We start from the raw sequence: 24,570 nt of genomic DNA, 5'->3' as shown, positions 1-24,570 counted from the left end.
AGAAGTGAAAGAACCTACTGGTTCCTGGACTTCCCTTGACTTGGGCAAAAGTACTCTGGTTGTCTGGGCTTACATGGGCTAGTGTCACATCAAGAGAAATGATGGCAATATCAAAAAGGTTTTTTTCCTGCCTCTTAGCGGCTCTGTACTCTCTCTTGCCACTGTAATAAGCTGATCTGAGCAGTTTCCAAGGACCATGTAATAGGAAGTTCAAATGAAAATAAGTATGTTTTTCCCTCTGCTGCATACAAAACCACTGTCAGTAGCTGCCTGAGCAGCCCACACTCCATGACAGTTTCTTCTTCATCAGTGACTCAGCCAAGGTCTTTCTCATGAGTTAGACTTCCTCATTATTGCAGGTGGTGGCCTGAAGCTACTGCAGATGCTGCCAGTACCAGTCCCTTTAATCAAGTCAGTCCCACCCTTTCACCATCTGTTTCCGCTTCTTCATGCAGATATTGTAGAAAATACAGATCGAACTTGAGTGCAACCTAGAGCAACTTCCAGTTCCCCTTCAGAAAGCCAAATGAAACTTTCAAGAAAATGTAGTGGGAGAACTAAGGGAAAGAAATTAGGTTAGCTTTTCTTCTGTATGCAATTATATTTTTGATGCTCAAATATGGGAGACTTCTTAATTTTGTACCTCATCTGAAGGGTCTGAGAAACACTGTTACAGATTTTAATCTGATCTTTCACATTGCTAGTGTGATTTTCATTTTTACTAATCAAGAATTAAACAAAATTGAATATCAAAATGGAAACCGTAGCTATCAAACTATATTTTACAGACTGAATGTTGCTGTATTATGTTATGCATGATACTCGTTTTTACAACAAACAGGGAAGCTATTTTCATTTGCTTGCTTTTTGCAGAATTCCTTATATTCAACCTATAATACAAAATACTGTACAGCCTACAATAAAAGTTATGCTTTAACTCTATTTATCAGCAAAAGGTAGTTCTTTCTACTATTCCAGAATGTAAGTATTCTGTATTTACAATGATGACCTTGATCTATTTAATGACGAGGGCAAAAACAGAGGGCAAAACAGGGATAAACCACTTGCTTGACAGGATAAAACAAATCACTGCAGGAATTCGAGACCAGGACTGCATTTGCTTCCTGGCAGGAAGTCTGCAAGTGATACACCAACTGTGTTTTTCTTATTTTAATGACAATGTGCACTTCATTTTGTATTAAACCTCAGTCTTTTGTAAAAAAACACAAAGAACCTAGATCCCAACTTTTTTTATCTTTGACCTGTTCTTTCCACAAATAAAACATTATTGTGTCAAGCTCTGTAGTCAGAAATCCAGCGTTTGCTACAGACAAAGTTTGTGCATTGTGTGCTGAGAAATTTATGTTATAGGCATGTAAAGCTATAGATATGTTTTTATATTCATTTAATATCTTGTGTATTTTCAGGAAATTTTTTCAACATCCTTGTATTACATAAGGTTCCCGAAGTCGTTGTGAAGGCTGTTAAAACGTATCCTGAAAATGCAAAGTTACAAGCTGCAGCTCTCAATTGTTTAGCTCTTTTAAGTGAGTAAATCTCTTCCTAAATACGTAAATATGTTACTTCATTTATCTGTCCACTTGTTAATGATTTTATACTGGTAATTTTCTGTAATCATTTCAAATTCAATTTCTTTAACATGAAAGACTCAGGCAGGATAGCTTTGACAGAGCTAGATTTCCTACATGCTTAAAGTTTGTTGTTTTACTATGGCATGGTTGTGTTTACAACACAGTGTTCAGAGCTGGCTGACAGATCTTAACAAAGCAACCTGTTTGTTCATAGGCAAATATTGGATAATCCCCACTTAGCATAAAACCTGTAGAGATAACAATACTAATTTGATGCTGTGTTTGCCATGTACTCATTATATTGTGGCAGTTGACAGCAACATCAAATCAATGCTTGTGCTTGAGTTCTGAAATCAATTAAAAGGTTGAAACTTTTCCTTGAGTACACTCCAGTTATTATTTTGAATCAAAACTTAGTTAGCTAGTGGCAAAAAGCTAAGGATCTCATCCTCTTAGTCTTTGAGTAATGATTCCATACAAAAGTCAGTAGAAATGCTGTTTAAGAGTCCCCAAAATAGCAAAGAATAGAACTCAGTATATGCTCCCTTAAGCCTCAGATATTATGATCAGTGTTGATACTTTTTTTTTTTTCCTTAAATGCTGAAAAATCACAGGTATAAAATAATTTCTTTTAAATTTTATTGCACTTTCTGGGACCAGATATTTCTCTCTTAGCAACTGCAGTCTGCATTTTGTTTTTTAATGACACTGCTTTAAAGTGTAGGTGGCTCTGTGATAAGTGGTTACATGCAAATGAATCACAGTCATATTTTAAGTCTGTGGTATTCTGTATGTAAATACACAACAAAAAACCTATGTGCAGGTCTTTTCAGAGTCTGAGCATTGACTGACTTGTAACTATGTACCTAATTTACTACACTATATCAAAGTTTGTTAAAGCCTTTATAACCTTAAAGACATTTTTCAAATCTGTCTTAAGCGTTTATGTGAAAAGACTTGTCCCTTCCAAGAACAGGCTAATCCTCCCACTGATTTTCACACACAGGCAGTGTGAGCACCTCCATCACTACAGGAAGGTTAAGACTTAAGCGTTTTGTTTTCACAATAAGAATTTATTGTAAATGTTTTATATTTCAAGCTGAAACAATATTCTTAAACCGAGACTTGGAGGAAAGAAAGGAAGAGGAGGAGGAAGAAAAATTATTCTGGTTGGAAGCATGTTACAGAGCAGTAGAACTACACCAAAAAAACACAGATGTGCTGGTGAGAATTTCTGGATGATCGGGGTATGGAAAGACTGCATTGTGCATTAAAAAAGGTTTAGCACATCATTTTTTCCCCTGTATCCTTGGGTAAACAAAGCCTTAAAGACAGGATCAGATTTAGAATAAATCTTACCTTTCTTGCCTTTCTTATCTTTGTTCACCTCAACTGGTTTCAGTTATTCCTTTGGAGCAAAGACTGTTGTTTACAGCAGCAAAACACAGGCCCATCAACAGAAGAATTAATCTTGGCTCCAAATAAGTACCAAAATGCAAATCAAATAATGAGAATGTGGTATATGTTTGTAACTCAGGCCTATCTCAGCTGTAATGAATGTGACAGTCCACACCTTGTATTTCTACATAAAGCACCTTGTACCTTTGTCATGGACTGAAAAACAGTCAAACTGTTTAATGTTTTTCATATGGTTTTGATATTCTAAAGGCATATTTTCTTAATCCTTTTGTCTCCTCTTGGTTTGTATTTAGGAGGCTGCATGCTGGGCTTTGAAAAATCTTTTTCTATATCAACGCAACCTTCATGAGAAGATTGGAGATGGACATAATCAGTCAGTGTTAATACCTTGAACTGTATTTTTGGAAATTAAAAAAATGAAAGCCTACTGTTAGGCCACTTGGGGTCTCATGTTTCAAGTATTTTTCTGTCTTGTTTTCTAATATATGATGAAATGCATGGTAATCAACTACACTCAGGAAAGTTTCTTTCTTGAAAAGTATGCTAACCTTGACTCAGGCAAAATGGCTAGTGTTTTAATAAAGTGTCAGAACACAGTCTAAAAGAGCTAATTTTTACAGTTCACAAGGAACTTCTTCTTTAGTTGCAACAAGGATAGGGAGGATTAAAGAATGTGAGAGTAGGGAAAACAGAGAAGATTAAGATGCCTAGTACGTAAGGAGTATGGAAAAGCAGTGCTCATTTTCCCCCAAATCAGATGAAGGGGCATAGTAGAGGGAGTGCTGACTCATCAGGGAGAATCTAGGCATGGGTAAGACACAGACTTTCACTTTACTTAAACGATTTGTCAGAGTTGCTTAAAATTTTAATCATACAAATTTTAGTAAGCCTGTTTTGTACCCTTTCTGGACCTCAAGTCACTTGGAAAGCACGGTTCCAAGTGAATTCAGTAAGATTCACAGTAGGCTAATTTGCATAGTTTGCAAAGGACTTTCTGTCAGCTGTTGCTCTGGCAAAATATTAGAAGCCAAGTACAATCATCTGAGAATTTAATTATGTCACTTAATACCTTTTTAGGAGTTACTACGGTTATGAGGTAACTGCTGTGATATGCTCAATGTGCAGTGATTTGTTTCTCTCTGTGAAAGGTTCCCAATAGACAGAGCAGTGATGGTCTCCATGCTGATACACTACTCTTCAAAAGAAGTGTTTCAGGCAGCTGCTAGTACCTTGGCAATTTTGTCACGACAAAATGGTAAGGGAATTTAATTTTCTTTACTTTCTAATTCAGCAGAAAGTTATTGCTGTGATATTAAAGAATATTTAATGTGCTGTTGTATGAGTACAATATTCCCTGTTATTAGAATCTTATGCAGTTGTGTTCAGTAGGGGGTTTATTCCTTGCTTTGAAAAAGTGATTGTTGGCTAGTATCAAAGAGTATGCAGAAGTAGAGAGCTCTTTGCCAGTTTATGTGTTGCAATTGCTATTTTTGGGAGCAGGAGAGGTGAAAAGGGTGTGTTCTCTTTGTATGGTTGTTTAAATATTTATCACGTTTGAATTTCATCAAGAACATTTATTGAAACTCACATGACTAAGGATTACAGTCCAACAAATACCATTTTCTTGCTTAATACAGGGGGTTTGAGCAGTCCTGTTGACTTCCGTGAATCGGATCATGCATAGAAAATTAAGCATGTGCATAGCAGTTTTCAAGATTGCTTTAGTCCTGATTGTGTCCCTAACATGGTTTCCTAACTTTTTTCAATTTGCAGACCCCCTCAAATTTTTTCAGTGGAGATGTGGACCCCTGGGTAGAGTATTTAAGCCTACTGACAGTTGGCCTGCTTTTATTAGATACCTTTCCCAGAACCCTTTGAAATGGTTATGGACCTCAAGTGGTTTGTAGACTGCACATTGAAAACCACTGGCTAGATAGGAAGATAAGAACTAGCAGATAATTACCATTCTCTAGGTGAGAAAGCATTGTTTTATCACTAGGTTACTGAGCTGTCCAGGTACAAGAAACCTAACAATGAGAACGTTCTATAGTTATTTATGAGATAAATATGTATCTATATCAAGAAATAGATCTCATAAAGGTATGCGTACTGTTATCATATATTATACCAGGTACATTCATAACATGTTATTGACAAGTGTCCTCTGATTCCTATTGGGAATCTGAAGCAAATTTTTATTTTGTCTTTTTTATTTTCTTCTTTTTTCCCCCCTAAATGAATGTGCTTACACGAGAAATGATAGACATAAAGAAGCTTGGTAAAACTCTCTGGCACAATGCAATATTGCTTGAAGTAACCATTTGAAATAGATGTGCTAAACTGGGAATGACAAGAATTGGTGGTAGTTAACATGATAATGTAGAATATTTTTGAAGTCGTCTGAGCTGTATTGGTAGCAGTTATAGCTACAACATGTGCTTGGGTATTTGATTTTTTTAAACAATGAATTAATAAAGTAAATAGAGTGAATAAATATAATTTCATTTTTGAAGCCTTATTTTGGAAGTTAGAAGGTTTTTGGAAAGTTTCAAATTCTAGCTTTCCTAAAAGATCAGAGAGTGCAATTAATAGGAAAAATTGTTTAAGAATAAACATTTTTGAAAATAAAAGTAAAGCTGTGCATTCTCCTTCCTTAACTTTCTGTAAGTAAAAATAGCAGATGTATTTAAACATACTAGGCATTCAGGAATTATAATGCATTTGATTAAGCTGTGCAAACAGAAGTCAGCTTCAGCTCAAATTGTTTCCCATTCTAATTTATACTTACATAATATGTGTTTGGTGAGGAAAAAAATTGAAAAAATGGTGGGAAAAGCAGTTCTATTGTTTTTGAGAATTATACATAAAGAGAGAGAGATTTACTTGAGGATGATTGCTATTTTGTGTTGCAGTAGATATTAGGAAGAAACTTTTGGCTAGAGGAATACACATGAATGTTTTGGATATAATGAGGAAACATCCACATTCTCCTGAAGTGGCTGAAAGTGCCTGCAGAATTCTGAATCATGTTTTCGAAGGAAGGTAATATACTTAGAAATAAGTGGTGACTTCCAAATTGAAGATTTGTGAGATTCAGTGCTGTAATTGATTACATTTAAAGTATTGACTGTTTCACTGATATTAAAATTGATCATAGGCTGACAGCCCTGTTCAAGACATTGAATTTTGTAAGCCCTATAGTCAAATGCCCAGGTGGACGTATGTGGGGAGCTTATGGACATATGTTCTTCCCTTCGTGGTTCTTGAGCAATAAGGATTGAATTGACTATCGCTAGGTGGTCTCTCATCCACACTGAATTCCACTGAGAGCAAAGAAATTTCCTACAATATTAACTCTGATTATGAAAATAACATTGTGTTAATATTACTTTTGTGTTGGCTTTTGCAAATGCTCTAGAACATGACTAGAAAACAAACTTGTCACTCATAAATACTGATATACAGGGTGGGAACGTGATTCCAAGTGTCTTGCCAAGTTTTTCCAGCCTTCCCTGAGACATTTATATATTCTAAGCCGTCTGTGAAAAAATTATAGACTTAAGATATAGTCACAGAATTTCTTATGAATAATTTCATGTTATAAAGAAGAAAATCTCAAAACTTCCATAAACATGTTCACAGGAATAGAAAGTATTATAAAATGAAAGAAGAAAATAACCTTAAAAGTGAATTAGCGGCCTTCAGCTACTGCCATTTCTAGGAATGCTAATGACATTGAGATTTTTTTTTTTCTCCAAGATTAGAACCTAATATGTTTGATATTTTTCTGTTTATTCTACAAGTATCTGACAATTCACCAGTACTTTATGACAATTGTGGAGCACTGGATTAAGGAAGATGTATTTTTTGACATACTGGACTGGAATCAAAGTAAAATATATGAATCCACCACTCACCCTGAATGAAATACTGTACTTCCTGTGTATCAATGTTCTGGACTGGATCAAAAATTACCTCTCTGTAGTCTAGAGTGGAATTAATTACGTAGACTGAATTCATGGAATGCCATGAAAATAATAGATTTGCTATGATGAAAAAAACCCTATAGTTTAATTTATATTTCATAGCTCAAACCAGATTTACAGTGTTCCAAAGGGATATGATATAGTGTTAATTAGGGAAGCAAATACATGTAAAATTTAGAAATGCATTCTTTTTATTTATGTAATAAACAATATTTTCAGTTTCCTTCATCTGGATGTAATGACAGTAGCTGCATCAGAAGCTGTAAAAGCCATGAGGAAACATGAAAAATCACTTTCTGTACAACTGGAAGCACTTCGAGTCCTTTTACACTTTATGATGCCTGGTAAGTCATCCAAAAATATAATCAATGTGGCATCACACAAAAAATCAGAGAATAGAATTAGATAGGTGGAGTTTAGTCTTTCTTATCTAATGAGACAGTCTTTAATGGGACTTCAGAAAATTTACCAGAGTTCTGTACATAGCAGAGAGCAGCTGTAACTCTTTAAGAACATACAAGATGGAGGAAAACTTTTGAGGTATTGAGGGTAACAGACCAAAATTATCACTGCTAATTTCCCCTTGATTTCATCAATGAAGAGTTAGCTCCATTAATTCAGGGAATGAGTGTGGAGCTATTGCTGTGATTGTGTATTTTCACCATAGATACCGTTTAAGTGAGAGCAAACAGTGATAATGACATCAACATTGTTGTACCACAAAATGCAATTGTTTTAATAATATCTCTTGGAAGGAACATAGAGATTGGACCTCTGACACCAAAAAATACAGACAGTGATTTGAAAATATGAAATATAGAATTATATACTATTTTCTACAGAAATGGAGAAGCCAAACTAACTAGCTCAGAAATTCCTTTCAAAAAAAAACCCAACGACCTCTTTAAAGGTAATCTACAGTGGGAAAAATATGTTCTTTGTTAGTTCTATACATTTAGTAGAATTTCAGGAAAGTTTTTACTTTTCTTATCAGTTTATTGCTGTTTTTTTCCTCTGATAGTAAGTGTGAGAATACAGACATGCAGTACTGCTTTTTTTTCAGAACAACTTTTTGCAAGTATGCCTCAACAATTTTAGTTGAACATTTACAAAACCAATAACTCCGAAACTAGTAACTTGGCTAATATGCAGACTGATTTCAGGTTTTCAGTTTCCTTCTGTTCTTCAAATTGTAATCCTAATACTTTCCTTTTTTTTCAATAAACAGCAGTATTACAGCAGGATTAAGACTTGACATATGCATTCTAGTGTGTAGGCAAGGTGCTTTTTTTGCCAGTACCCTGGAAGTGAGGCCCTTCTAAACTGTAATCAAACAAAGAGAGTGCCAACTGGATGTTGGAACTTGCAGGTTAATTAGAGAATAAAAAGTAATTCATGTGGAAGATAATAATCGGAACAAATATGAATGCTGAAGTGACTTTTAAAGGATTTCTGGGTATTTTCTTAGTGCCACTTGACTGCAAGTGCCAATAGCTACAAGAAATTTAAATCTGAAAGACCTTTCTCTGTTCTTTTATTTGTACTCACCTTGCGCTTATGTCATCTGTGGGTAAAATTTGGCCTATGATATGCTGCCAGGTGAGAAAGGGCAACTGCTTTATAGCTTCTCTATAGTGTCTCCTTTCCAGAAGGAAGAGGCATTCTGAAGTAGGTATCAGGAACACTAAGAAACTCCATAGCTCAAAAAGGAATATATTGCAATGTACCTTAGGCAAAATTCTTTGGCGTGATTTTGCGTTTTCAGAGTAAGCAGCGAGCAAACATATGGTGAAGTCATCATTTCAAATACAATGTACTCACACTACAATGTAAATCTGGAGGGACTCCAGTCTTTGTAACTACAGCATTCTGAAAATGTCATAAGATTTGAAATATGCCCTCGAAGTCAGTTGTTAAAACCTGTGTGTTCAATTTGATTGTAATATTGGGTTAATACTGGGGAGAATATTAATCTGTTCTTCTGAGAAAGGCTGTTTTTCATTGTTGCAGATACAAAGAATGAACACCAGAATGGTTCTTCCAGAGATGTGGGAGATGCAGCTTTTGCGCTTACACTAAAAGTTATTAAAAGCCAGTGTCTGTTGGAGGGAACTCATTCGTTGGTGCTCAGTGCTTTGAATAGGGTATAGTTAAAGCTTTATTCTAATGCATTTTGTCACTATTTTACACTTGTGGTGTTGAATCATTTGTAGGTTTTAGTTCCACACTGATTTTTCTATTGATCTGATAGAATTAATCTTAACTCATGAGTTTCATTTAGCATTTGGGGTTTCTTCTTACTTTCTGTTCTATATGATCCTTTATATAGTAACTCTAAATGAAATTTATAAAAACAAGGCTCTTTTTTTTTTTTTTTTTTTCAAGCATGGAGTTTATTTGTGATTTTTTAACGGACTAGTTTATACATGAAAAGTGTTCTCATATCTACACCTCAACTACACATAGAACTGAGTAGTTCTTTAATGTGGCTTTCGGGGATACATACTGCTTTGCTTTCAACAGAGCAGTGTTTCTCAGTTGTCTCCATTCTTTTCACTATTCAATTCTATAACTTTTTCTGGCCACTGGAAAACAGAATGATCACAGTGCCTTGAAGGGGAAGCTGAAAAGTGAAAGGCTGAAGCAGACTACACTAGGCACTTTGCACAGCAAATTAACCTTAAATCCCAGTGATAGAAAAGGTTTAACTTCATGGCCTTCAGAAGTATCCCACCTCTACAAGGTTTACGAGGTTTACATGACCGCAATCAAAATGGATGTAGCAATTCACAATTTTTTAGAAGTCTCTCAACAATTTTAAGCTTGCCAAACACCTTCAGTCAAGGAAATTCATGTCTCTTAATTTATTATAAAAATCAGAACAAATAATCTATTGGCAAAACAGTGCTAGAGTGTCTGAAAGACATTTCTTGACCTAAAGATCTAAGATATAGGAGTTAACAAAGGAGGCAAACTATTTTTTACTTCAGAATCAATTACAGTCTCCAGTGCTTTGTGACCATCCTGATTGCTTTTTCTGACTCAGATGGCTTGTGTTTTGGGGTACTACAATATCAACCCAGAAGGGCTAGAAATTAACATATTTTAATGAAAAACTAGAGAATAAGGAGGAAGATGGGCACAACCTCACTGAAATAATTTTGCAGATTTGCTCCTCACTGTGACAGCTACGTACATGTTCAGATCTAGGCCTCATCTGGGTTTCCTTCATCTAGAAGTGGAGGGGAAATTGGGAAAAATAATCAAAAATAACCTATTGAATTGCTATATAACTAAACCCAAAGCTTTTAAAACCTGGATGGGGTGTGGTAACACATATGTTGCTTCATATCTTTTTCTTTTCATATTTTTTTTCAATTGCTCAAAGAACACCATTTTTGTTCCTTTTTAACCACAAAGTAAATACATTTTCTCACTCTCCTTGTCCTAGCAAAATGGTGTGAACTTCTGAATGGTTGTACTGAAACTTTCAAGGAAAAAAATCCTACTCTCCATTAGAAAAATAGCAAGGGAATGTTTTCAGAATCAAAGGTGAAAAATCTGGGGACATTATGAATGGTTGAAACTGGTGGTTGAAAAGGAAACCTTTTTGAAATTGTGATTATTGTTATTAATTGTCACATCAGCTGTAATTTCACATGCTTTAAGAACGAGAATCGCTTGTTCTTAAAGAACAACTTTAAGAACTATCAACTCTTCTGTTGCCATTTTAAGCCGAACAAACTTGATCTGATTTTATATTCATTTCTCCATTAGTTTATTGGAAATCCTAGCATTCAGAAGTGTGGATTAAAACTACTTGCTTCTGTAGCTGAGTGCACTGGTGCGCTAGAAATTTTAACCCAGCAAGGAGCTACTGACACTGTGCTTCACACCCTACAGATGTATCCAGATGAACAAGGTAGGGAAGGTATTTTGTTAGTTGAATGTGAATGATGTAGTAAGAGGGGCTGATTAACCATAGAAGCTGTAATCTATCTGTTACACTCTTTAGTACTGGATGTGATGTAGGTTACATGGCAAGAAAAGGCTGCATTACTGCATAGTCCTCAGGTTCATCCACTTTGTAGTTATGCCTGGCCCTGTAATAGCTTATGCAAATAACCTTCTGGAATATTAGTAATGTAACACTACTTAGGTCATGGGTTTATTCCAGTCAGTGTCTGAATAATCAACATTATTAATCTTTCTTTTTTTCTTCTAGACATACAGTGTTTGGGTTTGAGTCTTCTATGCTCCTTGATTACAAGAAAGAGTTTGTGTATTGCAACTATGCATGTCCTGTCAACAGTTCTGGTTTCTACTCTGCGGCGATTTAAAGAGGTCACTGAAATTCAGATGCATGTACGTGTTATTTCTATGTACAAAGATGAAAGTGCAAGGCAAAACCTTAGAAAATTATTTTAATGTAGTTATATTTGGAGTGTCATTCCTTATTTTAATTACTTCATTTAGATTATATTGCAATTAGTAGATTAGTATAAACCTTTATAGTTAAACCAATATGTTTGCTGTAGTGATGGTTTTCTTGGAGGCATATATTCAATCCAGAATACGTAAGTGTAGGTTTAGGTGTTTGTCTAAGACTTCTGAGATCTGCAAACTAGAACGAATTTCTCAGTCACGGGCCATCATTCAGTCAATCTGTAACCATTTAATGGAGTAAACATCATTATAGTATTGATTGCCCTTCTTTGAAAATTAATAGAAAATAGCTTAGTTCCCAGCCCTGTCACCAGCAATAAGCTTAGTGTAGGAATGCTGTATTTAAGAAGGGTATTACTGGAATACTGTGTCAGACTTTGAATCTACTTCTGAATATGGAAGGAGAGTTCTTGTTCTGTCTGCAAACACATGTACAGTCTTCCTCACACGAAAGTTCTGTTTCCTCTGCTTCAGAAGCTTTCCCTGTTTGTTGCCAGTTTCATTTTCTAGCGGAGTGGAGCTTGCCTGTCAGATCAGCTTCCTGTGGGAGTTTCTGTACTTCTGTTTCAGGTTATTATGAAAATATCACAAGCACAGCCTCCCTTCTTTACTGCTGTTTTCCCCCCAACCCTGCCAAGTTTAGCTTAGCAACCAGTGTAGAGAGAAATCAAAATAATGTGGGGGAATAAGAAAGTTACTTAAAGTGATTTAGTCTCAGTTAGGTTTGGATAAAAAGTCCATAATTTACCCAGTTCACCCTAGATGAACTTCGCTTGCAGAATCATGGGATAATTTGTATTTCTTTTTAGTTCTTTAGATAGACCTGTTAAGTTTTTCATTTAGCCTCTGTGGGTTTTTTAAATTCACGGATTACAAAGCAACACATTGGGACAGGGGATGCATATTCATTCCATATCCTTAGAAGGAGATTGTTTCCTCGGTACATTTTCAGGAAATAACAAATACATTTGTCACTGCCAGGCAGGATGTTGTCAGATATTATGGTGCATAATTTGGCTTTTCAAAGTGTCAGTTAATATCTGTTTAAGTGGGTCAGCTAAGCAAGCATGAAACTACAGCTATATAAAGACAGAGACATCAGGTGTTTCTGCCTTCTGATCTTCTTCAATTTGTGAATTATTGCATGTTTAAAAGCAAGACAAAAAGAATTGAAGTACGTATCTTGTGGTTGAAATTTGATTTTGTTGCATGACCTATTTTAAAACGACACTTTTTAACACTGTTATTTATTTCAATCTTCTCACTGTTTTCTTAGGGATTTCATGCAATCTTGTCAATTCTTGGTTTTTCACCTTGTTTTGCAAAGCTGCTGGTACTTGAATCATTTGACACAGTCATTTTCTACCAGATGTCTATGTGTTTCACTGACCAACGAGATCGACAGGTATCTTCTCTCTTTTGACAGCTCCACAGCTGAAAAATTTGGTGCTTTTTTTGTCCTAAGTTTGATTGTTTGTCTTCCCATTCAGTTTCAAAGCCTGTGCTGTAAATGTTTTGCTAAAATAGCTGAAAATGATGATTTAAAAAATATGATGCTGGAAAAAGCGTGCATTGAGTACAATAGTATTATGGCTGAATGTTTAATTCTACTGGGAGCTGATATTAATAAGAAGACAAAGACAAACTCTTTGATCTATCAGGTAATATATGAAAATATATATGGTTTTATTGCTTTAAAATTTGTGCTTTTGGGTTCCTTTCTCTTTTCATGTAATCATATATTTGGCAGAACACAGCAGCAATACCCAGTGCAATCTAACTGTGACCTGATATCCAGGTGACATGGCAAAATAATTCCTAAGTGTCTTTTTTCCACTGAACAGATAAATAAATGGAGTTGCCACAGACCGCATGTAATAACCAAACTACATAAATTACCATTCATTTTTGCCTGGAAATCGTGTGCACTCGTGGCAGAATTACAGTTACAGAACTTAGGCGTTTGTTACATTTTGGGCAAAGACTTCAGAAAAATGGGAGATGGTACTCAGATGCCTTAGGCTGGCACATGCTCTGAGGGGTAGGGAATTGTATAATTGAAAAAGAGACATGATCCTAAAAATACTGAATCTGAATTTGAAACAATACTCTTAATGCAGTCTGAGTGCCTTGCATAAATTTTTTTAATTGCTTTTCTCTCTTAGGTTTGTGAGAAAGGAAATAATCCTAAATTGGTGGAATTGCTATTAGCCAATGGTGCTCGAGAGCAGGATGTTCGGAGTGCTCTAACCATCAGTATAAAGAGAGGAGATAGCCAAATCATCAGCTTGCTCTTAAAGAAGCTTAGCCTTGATGTCGCCAACAGCAGTATATGTCTGGGAGGATTTGGTATTGGGAGACTAGAACCTTCCTGGCTCATTCCTTTGTTCCCAGATAAACTTACTCCATTAAGAAAACAAAGTGAGTATATATAGAATTTGCTATACAAAATGTGTTAATATTTCTTGATAGTACTATGTAAATGTTTTAGATCAAGACCTTCAGTTGAGGATCTCTTCATAGCATTCAGCATGTTATAGAAAGACTGCCAAACCTTGAAAATAAATCAAGTTCTTTCTATTATTTTTTAAAGTTATTTGGATTTCTTGGAGAATATGCTATCTTTTCGGTTTCTTATACGTACAGATGCAGGTTCTGCACTGGCAAGAATGGTACTTAAATTTCAGATGAAGAGTATTTCAGAGAACAGACCAAGAGCCTACTCTGATCTAAACTTTGCTGAAGATGGAGTGGATAAAAACTATGATTGGAATTTTGTTTCTGACCCACTTGTGGACAGTGTTTTTCCTTTGAGTGATGATATTGATAGTGAAGGTAATGGTTTTTCTTCTCTTTTTTTCTTTTTATAATCCCAATCTAGTGTATCACGGCTAGACCATAGCCATAAATCAGTTGTTCATTTGTATTTGAGATAAAACACTTCCCATGAAAAAATATTTTTATCTCAAATTTTCTTGTAACACTGGAAAATAGTTTATGATGAGCAAGTATGTGCTTTATCTACACAATTAGGACCTTAAAGCATTTTATTGAGTGATGCACTTAAAATTAGTTCTTCATGCATTCTCTTTCTTCTAGAGAGAAAGAGTGGGATTCATCCAACCAAATTTAGATACTGACTATTTTGATGTCTGTTTCTGAGTTATTGTCATACGCTGCCTTTATAATCAATAGCAAAAAGCACGTGCTTCAAGAGCATGTTTTGTCTCATCATGAAGTCAGGTGTACTGTGATCTACAAATCCCTGTTCCCTGGGTTGTCTGTAAATAAAGTGCGCACAACTAAGTCTGGTATAGAAGACTATATTGTTAACAAATACAGTAAGTGAAACAAGCCCTATCCCAAAGATACCTAATTGATCAGAAAGTGTAAATGAGAAGTCTTATGTTCAGTCCAACATCATTCTTGGTAACTATGTCAGGAAATCTGAATGCCTTTAACTTATAAAAACCAGCATTTCTGTCTGTAATATCAATAGCTTAATAATAAGAGTAAGTGGCCTAAATTTACAACAAGCCTTTTGTTTGTTCAGATGTTGCTCTGTTTTAGAGCTGTTGGGTAGTTAAAATCATCACAGATGACAAGTTTGAATTTTGGAGTCAGAGAATCCTAAGGAATTTTTTTTGGTTCTGTTTTGTTCTGTTTGGTTTCTTCTCCTTTATATCGTTCAGCACCATTTTTCTTTTCTGTAGGACTATAGCACAGACATTTAATACTGATAGGTACTATTTTTTGTCCCACATAGAAAAGTTGTAAGGTCATATGAAAATTATGGTAAAAAAATACAGGCTTTTCTAACAGGAGTGATTTTAGGAATTTTAAAAGTAGCTTTGAGAAGAGGAACATTAAATGGGTCCAGATAACCCTAAATCACCAAAGCCAGAATGGCATTTGATGTTTCATTCTCAATAAATGTGTGCAAATTTATCTATTAAAATACAACAGTCTTCTATTTTAAAAAGTTGGTTACACTGCAGTAACATAGTAGCAAGATGTGTTACAAAACATGTATAATAATCCCAACCTGCTGGAAATTTCAAATTATAAAGCGTCAATGTAATATGCTGCAGGTCATATTTGGAGCATGTCAGGTTAGTATGGCCCATGCACTTTAAAACATGTTGACAACATTCTTGGCCTATTGCACACACAATTAATCAGTGAGATCCTGCCAATATTGGTGCTTTTGAAATGTGTCTCTCCATTATATATCAGCATCTATATTACAGTTGAATCTTGAACCTCATCTTCAAATACATTTTCTTATAATAAACTACTTATAATAAAATACTTATTTGTCCTCCTGTGTTATTGTTTTTACTAGGAAGTGAAGGTTCACTTTTTACAAAAAAGAAGTCCAATTCCATTGCTGTTGCTGACTTACATTGTAGGGAATTGGCATTTCAAAGAGGTTCTCCTACTCTGCCGCGACATTCCTACTCTGTGGTAAGTCAGATCCTTATTCATTCCAGGCTTCTTATAAGTCCATCTGTGTTGCCTACTGCAAAATTGTTAATAATCAAGTGTTAGGAAAGGTCATGGAACCATATGGGCTCTTGTCTCACTGTTGCCATTCAGTATTTCCTTCTATTGCTGTGCAATTACTGTGCGCCAGATCACTGTACAGATGAGATTTTATTTCAGCAAAAATTTATGATCAATAAAAAGTACACGTTCTTGTGAATTGCTCAAATTTCCAGTCTGATGTTCAAATGCAGATACAAGAACTGTGGGCCTATTCACAAAGACTTAACTACCCCTTAGTGAAGCTCATCTTCAGGATGCTACTATGATCAATGAAGAGAGACCGATTCCATAAGAAGACATAAGAGGACAAATCGATGGAATCAAAGTCAAGTTCCTTTGAAAGGAGCTTGTCTCTTTCCATTGACTGTAAAGTGAAAGTGGAGAGACTGGCTTCCCTGGAGAATGTTATTTTTTGTAACATCCTGCTCCATCCTGTCACCCCATGCTAGTGAAAGTCAGTTTAGGTTGCCAAAAAATGCACTGCTTCCATTGCACTTTAATTCTACCGTTCCTTCATATTGCATGGATGAGTAAGTTTTACAAAGATGTGACCCACTGTTATTTTTTGTTTAAATGTACAGTTTCTTTGTGTTCCCCCTGGAAGTTCTGATAAAAAGAAACCACAATAAAAAGAAATGTACTGAATGTGGATATCCAAAATTATCTAAATATGTCCATAACTGGTTTTTGTTCTCTTCTGGAATTTTCCAGGGACCTGGCTCGGATTATGAACCACGAATGAAACAAAGAAGAAGATTCTTGCCCTCAGATGAATCCCCCAGTAAGCAAGCTATGCAATTTAACATATGTAACGGATTTTTCATCCTTAATACTTTCACAAGGATACCATGCAAAGATTTTAGAAGATTATATATTTGTTTACAAAAAGGAGGATACATTTTGTAAACACTACAGTGGAGTACAAATAATGCATATATAGGGAATTTTTTTTTTCCTGGGCTTTGCAAGTAGTTTATACAGAATTAAACAGGCAATGAAATTTCATGAGTACCCTTATTAGCTTTCAAAAGCTACCTCTGTTGTGCAGTGCATAAGTGTCCATCTCTTCCCTACTGTCTTATAAATTTCTGTCTCTTAATAGAAGTCGTCATGTATTTGTATCTTAACTAATATCCAAACATTCACTGTCTTCTGCATCTTTGGATCCCAAGTTGATTGATCTTAATTTTAATTACATGAAATCATGCTAATTTTCCCATGTTTTTGTTTTAATAGAAGGCATCTCAAAATTTTCACCGCATATAAGACCATCAGACAGTCTTTCTTCATTGATCTCAGAGAAAGAATATATAAAGTCACTAGATCTTTCATCAAATGAGCTGGAGAACATTGATGCCATCAGCCAGAATAGCTGCTTAACTAGTCATCTGGAACACCTTGAGAAACTGGAGCTCCACCAAAATGCTCTTACAAACATTCCAGAACAACTGTGTGAAGTAATTCTGCATAATTTTTTGTAATACAAGTTGAGATTAGTTACAATAAATTGTTTGTCTCTAACAATGTACCCATAACAATGCTACTCATGAATATGGGTGTCTATTTTTGCATGCTTCATACATTCACTCAGTTTTCATTCAGTGAATTTATGTTCAGCTAGAAATAAAAGTATTTTCATGGAACTGTTTTAAGTCATTTACTGCAGAGAACTGCTTTAGGATGTGTTATGTTGAGTAACATAATTACATAAATGTAACTGAGAACTGCAGGCAATTCATATCTCTTAAATTCTATGAAACTGAGCTAATTAATTTTGAAGAATGCTTTGTATTTTATACTGTAGTAGAAATATTATGGGTTACCTTGCTATGATTGCTGTTTTCTGCTATTTTGCCTAGTGAGAGAAATGTAAGTAAATGAATAAATGATATAAAATATAAGTTAGTTTAAAACGTATAAATCCATATTTTCATTTAACTTTTTAAAGACAAATTATCCTTTTCTTTCAGAACTTGAAATGCTTGACTTACTTGGATTTGCACAGTAACAGATTTACTTCTTTTCCAACTTATTTACTGAAAATGAATTGTATTGCAAATCTTGATATCTCTCGAAATGACATTGGACCTTCCTTTGCTTTGGATCCGTATCTCAGATGTCCAACTCTAAAGCAACTTAATCTTTCATACAATCAGCTGGTGTGCACTCCTGAATTTCTTATGGATGTTGCTGAAAATCTGGAACAGCTATTGCTAGAAGGGTGAGTAGCATTAGTAAATGGACTGTAGCTTAACAAACATAATAGAAAATAATATACTTGTCATCCAGAACGCTGACTGTTACAGCATGGAAAGGATTGTTTAGTCAGCAGTGAAACACTGACATTATCTTCCAAATGTGTAAATCGCTACAATTTTCAGTGTTGTATTACAAAGTACATGAGAATATCTGTGGGCCTTGGCAGAATCTAATAGCATTGCAGTTTCAGTAACATACTAATAATGTCGTAGGCGAGCGTTTTTCTACTGCCATACTATTCATCCACAGGACTGCCTGTGTTGTCTAAAATATTCAACCACGTTTGCTGAATGCAGAATACAGTTTCTGCTGTATTTCATATTCACCAAAAGGTTTTTTTGAGTATAAAATGGATATATTTTAAATATCAGGAGCAAAGAAAATAAGTAATTTTTTGTTTACCAGCACTTTTTATTGTATTTGTTAGTAAAAAATTAATAACTATATGGAATTCTTAAGAATGCTCTGTAAACAGCAGATAGTCTCACATTGATCTCCTGTAATTTATTTTAAATAAGGTGGTGATACTTTTTACACAGAAATTCACACAGAATAAAGATAGCAACATATGTAACTAAAGCAAATAGTATGAAATATGGGAATAAAATTTACAACAGCAATATTTTAAATTCAAAATTCCATTGCATTTCTTCATTAGCTTTATTTTGAACTTTATTAGCAATATTACCCTTGCAAAACAGTGCTGCATGGTTCTTTTTTCTCTGTATTTTGAGGATCTTTGTCTCTTTCTGATGTTCTTCCCAGAATACATTGTTTGTAATGTTATATACTCATCCTGAATTGTATCCCCTATATGGAATTCCATTTTTTATTTTTTTTTAGATTGGTAGTCATTCTGTGATTATAAACCTGCAAACACATATCTTTAGTAAGCAGAACTACTCCCAAATGCAACAGTGCTCTTTGTGTGGGATTGAGCTGCAGTATGTCATTAGGAAATGACACCTTGTAGTACATTCTGACATTTGCTCTCCAAATTATTTAAAACAACCTTCATATGAGTCATGTTATTCCATGTTGCCACATGTCCCAGTATTTCTGCTGACTGGTCAGTCTATATAGATGCAAGTCTTATTTTTGGTTTACCAGTGTAAGGATAGCATTGTCAGATCAATACTCTTTACTTTCACTTTTTAGCTAATAGTGTCTGAATAAAACCTGGATTTTTCTTCTCTTCTTGTTATCATAGAAACAAAATTTTATGCTTGTGTTCACCCATAAGCTTGAAAGAACTGAAAATTTTAAACATTAGTAAGAACAGTATTTCATCTCTTGCTGAGGATGTCTTCATAGGCTGTACAAAACTGGAGCAGTTCAACGCCAGGATGAATGCTCTTGGTAAGTATCTGTGAAAACAGGATCTGCCTTCTAGAAACCATTCCAAGTCACAAAATTCCTCAGCCACCAGTATTTGGAGTCTTGGGAGAACAGAAAAGGAGAGTACCACATATGTTTGTCCTTGTTTGTACAGTTCCCTAAGCACAGGCTTTTGATCACTGTTGGAAGTATTATGATTCTAATGGGGCTTGATGGATGTTTGCTCTGACTCGATGTATCTCATCTTGGTTTTATATTTGTAGTGGGTGCTATGAAAATGGCTGAGTGTACCTGAGATTGTACATAGTGTTGGGGAAGGTTCAAGGCAGAGGGAATCATTCAAAATTAGCTTGCAAATCTAGTACTAATACAGGTTTAATACTGTTCTGAAATACATATCAAACAAGCATCCTCACTTGTATCAGCAGTAGTGTGGCCAGTGGGACTACGGAAGTGATCTTCCCCCTGTACTTGGCACTGGTGAGGCTGCACCTTGAATACTGTGTTCAGTTTTCGGCCCCTCACTACAAGAAGGACATTGAAGTGCTGGAGCATGTCCAAAGAAGGACAGTGAAGCTAGTGAAGGGTCTGGAGCACAAGTCTGATGGGGAGTGGCTGAGGGAACTGGGGTTGTTTAACCTGGAGAGGAGGAGGGCTAGGGGAGACCTTATCGCCCTCTACAACTGCCTGAAAGGAGGGTGTAGGGAGGTGGTGTTGGTCTCTTCTCCCTGGTTAATGGGGGATAGGATGAGGGGAAACAGCCTCATGTTGCATCAGGGGAGGTTTAGATTGGATATTAGGAAAAATTTTTTCACTGAAGGGGTTGTTAAGCATTGGAATGGGCTGCCCAGGGAAGTGGTTGTGTCTCCATCCCTGGAGGTATTTAAAAGATGGGTAGATGTGGTGCTTAGGGACATGGTTTAGTGGTGGGATGGCAGGGTTAGGTTAACGGTTGGACTTGATGATCTTAAAGGTCTTTTCCAACCTAATTCTATCATTCTAAATATTACCACGTTACATCCAGCATTGTCTTCTGAATACGATAGAATATTTGATTTACTTGCCTGAATGCAGGTGTCATTGTTGATGCCCTGAAGTATCCCACTTGGCTAACAGCTTCTGGTCCAGAAAAAGCAGATTTTCCAGATTTTCCGTAGCTCCTATGTTGTATCTCCAAGCCATGGTGCACATAGCTCAGATACCACAGGGCAGATCACCTTCACTAGAACCAAGTGTTTAAGAAATTGAATTGAGTCTGGAGTGCATTTCGGTGGCTTAGCGTATTTTATGCAAAGGTGTCTAAATTAATTTACCTATGAAAACTACAGATTACATAAATGAGATGTTAGTGATACTGCAGGAGTTCATAAGTTACTGTCAGAATTTACTTCTGTCTTCAAGACACAAAATCTTCTGTTTTGAAATTATTGTTGCAATATTTCAGAAGGTGGCTCTTATACCTGCATTAAACACAGCTGAACCATTAGAGTCATTTTTATATGCATAAGACCCACAACTCACTGGGCGAATTATGGGAATGTTATGTATACTGGCAATACAGTAAAGTGTAAGTAAGATTATTTAAGTGTTTAATGCCAATATGAGATGAAATATAATAATAACGTGATAAAAACCAATACATTAACTTGGTTCTAAACTACTTTCATTTGGGGAGTTTAGTTTTAAATAGGCTTTAAAAAATATTCAGATTCTGCCTTTAGCAGCTTCTACAAAGACCTGTGTATAGAAGACAATAGACTGACCTTTTAGTCTGTCTTTGATTTTAGAAAATTCCAGTCTTAAAAATAATTTAAACAGCTCTGAAAAGTAATAGGATTAACCTCTTTTTCTGCTCTAGAAATAATACCTGACTTGTCATCCAGCATAACAAGCTTAAAATTATCCCAAAATCGTTTTATTAGTGTTCCAGAAGCAATTCTTCTTCTACCACAGTAAGTTATTATTTTATTTATTGAAGTTAATGTCAAGTTCTTGAGGAAGAAAATCTTATGGAAAGACCTTTGTTAAGCAGAAAATAATGCATGTTTTACTGATTTTTCAGGAAATCCTCTCTAACATGTTAAATCCAAAACTTAGTAGCTTTTAACTGAAGACAAATCAGTCACATTTTCTTCGTTATTTTGAGAAATTCTGTTCCTCAGATTCAAATAATTGTTATTGAAAATATATTGCTTGACTGCTGAAGCTGACAATTCTTGCTGAGAAGACCAGAATGAATTTATTATTTTATTGAAATCAACAGTAAAAAGATACTGGCAAGTTTTTCCTTTTCAAGAAGTTCTGGAGACTTTTGCACAAGGCTACTGAGATTAGTTTTTCACTTCCCAAATATCACAAGATATTTATTCTCAAAGAACGACACTTCCTCTAGATGGAATTGTGATAAAGATGCATGTGACTTTTATTTTGCTATACCTTCAAAGCACTACTCATGTGAAAATCAGACTTCTGCTTTTTTTTTATAGAAGTTAGTGACCTTAACAGGTCACTAGAGTCAGATTGTGGAAGGGGTGCCTGGAAGGGCTGATCAGATCAGTTATCTGATAGATGTAGGTAGATGTGAGCACTGACGGCACCATGGGGAGGGCAGATCCACACAGATTTGTGAAATTACATTAGTCAAGTTTACATGGAGCATGTCATTATTAACACTGTTTCAGCATGCTAATGTTTACATTCACAGCAGCAAATTTAATGGATGTGTGGAAAAAGGTGCAGCTTTCGGGTTATATGTCTCCCAGCCCAGACAAATCAAGAAGGAATTGCATGCATCTTTTGCATGCTTTGTGTTCCACAGTAACATAAGCAGCATATTTGTCCAACAGATGACTTACAGAAATTACATGATTTTTCTTATGTGGTTCTTAAATACATGTGTAGTTAAATGATATAATTTATGCACATACATGTATATACAAACATATTAATAGAAACATTGTGATAAAAGAGTGAGGTATCCATACCATCTGATGTTAGTCTCCTAAGTTAGGATCAAGAAGGAGAGCAGTTCAGATCACCTAATGAGGCTCCATGGTTTATAAGTGGAATCTTGAGTTCTAGAAAGTTGTTAATACCAGGAAGTTCCCCCTTTGCTTTTTTTTATTTGAAGTTTATAAAAAAGCACATGAAAATACATATTAGTATTACGTTAGCTTGCAATTAAGGTATTTAATGTGTTTATTCTAGTAAGTTAGACATTACACGTAACTGTGCGCTCCATGGTTCTGCACTCACCTGTAACTGGAATCCTAAGCTAAACTCGGTTCTCTGCTACCTGGGAATAAATGTATATTAACTATACAGTTTACAGTTGAATTACTGAATATTTGCACTACAGGACTGTGAGCCATATTTATCTGTGTCTTCTACTAATCTGAACAGAGTCATGCATGTCTGCAAATCGTAGAAAGAAGGAGAAAGTGAACTATTATCACAATATGTCCACTTATTTAAAGTGACTCTTTAATTTACTATCTGAAATATATACACACAGTACAGTGTGGATGTTTATTTTCATGACCAGGAAATTTTATTCACTGACAAATACATTGGAAGAACATTATACTCAATCATACGTATTTATATTTTTTCCGAGGTAATGAAGACCTACTTGTAATATCATCTCAATTACTTTTGCTTGCAGTAGTAATTCTCTTTTATCTACATTCTTATCAGAAAACTCTCCGTTCTGATATCTAATCCATTTGCTTCTTTCTTAAAAATTAATACAGTTCCAGTTAATCTCAGTTTTATTTTTTTCATTTGCTAACTTTTCTCTTTTATTTTCATGGTTTTAGTTTGCGATCAGTAGATTTAAGCCAAAACAAGATCATAAGCCTGCCTGGACCAATGCACTGGAAATCATTAAATTTAAGGGAGCTGTTATTTAATCATAATCAAATAGATGTCTTGGACTTGAGTGAAAAGGCATGTGCGTGGTCTAGGCTAGAAAAGCTACACCTGTCCCACAACAAGTTAAAGGAGGTAAAGTGTAAGATTCTATGTAAACAAAATTAAATCACTTTTCAATTGAATGCAGTTTTTCAATGTTAATTTGATTTTCATGTCACCTTTCATATCATTGTAAATTCTATTAGTAAAATGGTATTTAAGTGCAAATAGTACTTCCTGTGAATGAAAATCACCATATTCTATTAAGTTTTTCTGTCTGGAATGTGTCATGTAATCAGTTTGTATAATGCATCCATTATGAGGTCCTTTGTCTTATTAATGTGGGATATAAGGCCCATTTATTAAAAAAAAAATTAAACTACAGTGGTAAAAATAATACCTAGTTATGTTAAATATTTTATGTATTCACACTCATACTTTTTTTAAACATTTAATTGCCCATTAAATGTTCTTTTATTTAGATTCCTCCTCAGATTGGCTTCCTAGAGAACTTGACTTCTCTGGATGTAAGTCATAATCCCGATTTGAGATTCTTTCCCGATGAAATGGGAAGACTGTCCAAAATCTGGGATCTTCCTTTGGAAGGACTCCATCTTAACTTGGACTTCAAACATGTGGGATGCAAAGCCAGAGACATTATCAGGTTTGTTGTCCTATTTTTCTTGAATATTCTTGGTTTGCTTGCTTGGGATATGCAGTAAGCATTAAGAAAACAATACATCCTTTTGAAAAAGCGTGCTGGTTTGTCATATGAAATCCAGCATGCTACTCTATGGAAGGTACCATATCTTATCGTATTGTGTCAACACACACACATAAAATAGATTATAGCAATTTAGAATATGATAGTATTAGTTCTCAAATGTGGTACTTCTATAAACCATGCAATAAATGGTCCTTACCAATTATTTGTAATAAGTTTCTTATATTCCCAAGTGTATAGCTCAGAGCACATTTTTGGGTAATTACAAAACAAAAAAAGACACATTTTGAATTAAGCTTTAATTTTCAAATCAGAAATTAGAATAGACAGTTAAAATCCCAGTAAT

At 35.1% G+C, this 24,570-nt stretch overlaps 1 protein-coding gene across 2 annotated transcripts in view; it reads left to right on the top strand.

Annotated features, from left to right (window-relative positions):
• The window catches only part of LRRK2 (leucine rich repeat kinase 2), a 70,676-nt gene that overhangs the window by 18,266 nt on the left and 27,840 nt on the right, over positions 1–24,570 (top strand). For both annotated transcript variants that reach the window (XM_035891668.1, XM_035891669.1), the window contains exons 7-27: positions 1,428–1,547; positions 2,692–2,816; positions 3,305–3,384; positions 4,160–4,266; positions 5,924–6,053; positions 7,217–7,341; positions 9,008–9,141; positions 10,775–10,919; positions 11,223–11,362; positions 12,720–12,848; positions 12,934–13,104; positions 13,609–13,864; positions 14,090–14,278; positions 15,789–15,910; positions 16,703–16,772; positions 17,228–17,448; positions 17,962–18,212; positions 19,461–19,609; positions 21,447–21,540; positions 23,407–23,593; positions 23,983–24,164. In XM_035891668.1, the coding sequence (XP_035747561.1) occupies positions 1,428–1,547; positions 2,692–2,816; positions 3,305–3,384; positions 4,160–4,266; positions 5,924–6,053; positions 7,217–7,341; positions 9,008–9,141; positions 10,775–10,919; positions 11,223–11,362; positions 12,720–12,848; positions 12,934–13,104; positions 13,609–13,864; positions 14,090–14,278; positions 15,789–15,910; positions 16,703–16,772; positions 17,228–17,448; positions 17,962–18,212; positions 19,461–19,609; positions 21,447–21,540; positions 23,407–23,593; positions 23,983–24,164 (3,127 nt within the window). The remainder of the gene's footprint in view (positions 1–1,427; positions 1,548–2,691; positions 2,817–3,304; positions 3,385–4,159; positions 4,267–5,923; positions 6,054–7,216; positions 7,342–9,007; positions 9,142–10,774; positions 10,920–11,222; positions 11,363–12,719; positions 12,849–12,933; positions 13,105–13,608; positions 13,865–14,089; positions 14,279–15,788; positions 15,911–16,702; positions 16,773–17,227; positions 17,449–17,961; positions 18,213–19,460; positions 19,610–21,446; positions 21,541–23,406; positions 23,594–23,982; positions 24,165–24,570) is intronic.

This window comes from Egretta garzetta, unplaced genomic scaffold, assembly GCF_000687185.1.
Source record: "Egretta garzetta isolate BGI_Z169 unplaced genomic scaffold, ASM68718v1 scaffold33, whole genome shotgun sequence".
Taxonomy (NCBI): domain Eukaryota; kingdom Metazoa; phylum Chordata; class Aves; order Pelecaniformes; family Ardeidae; genus Egretta; species Egretta garzetta.
Note: the sequence above shows the minus strand (reverse complement) of the source record. Positions and strands in the feature narration are given on the sequence as shown.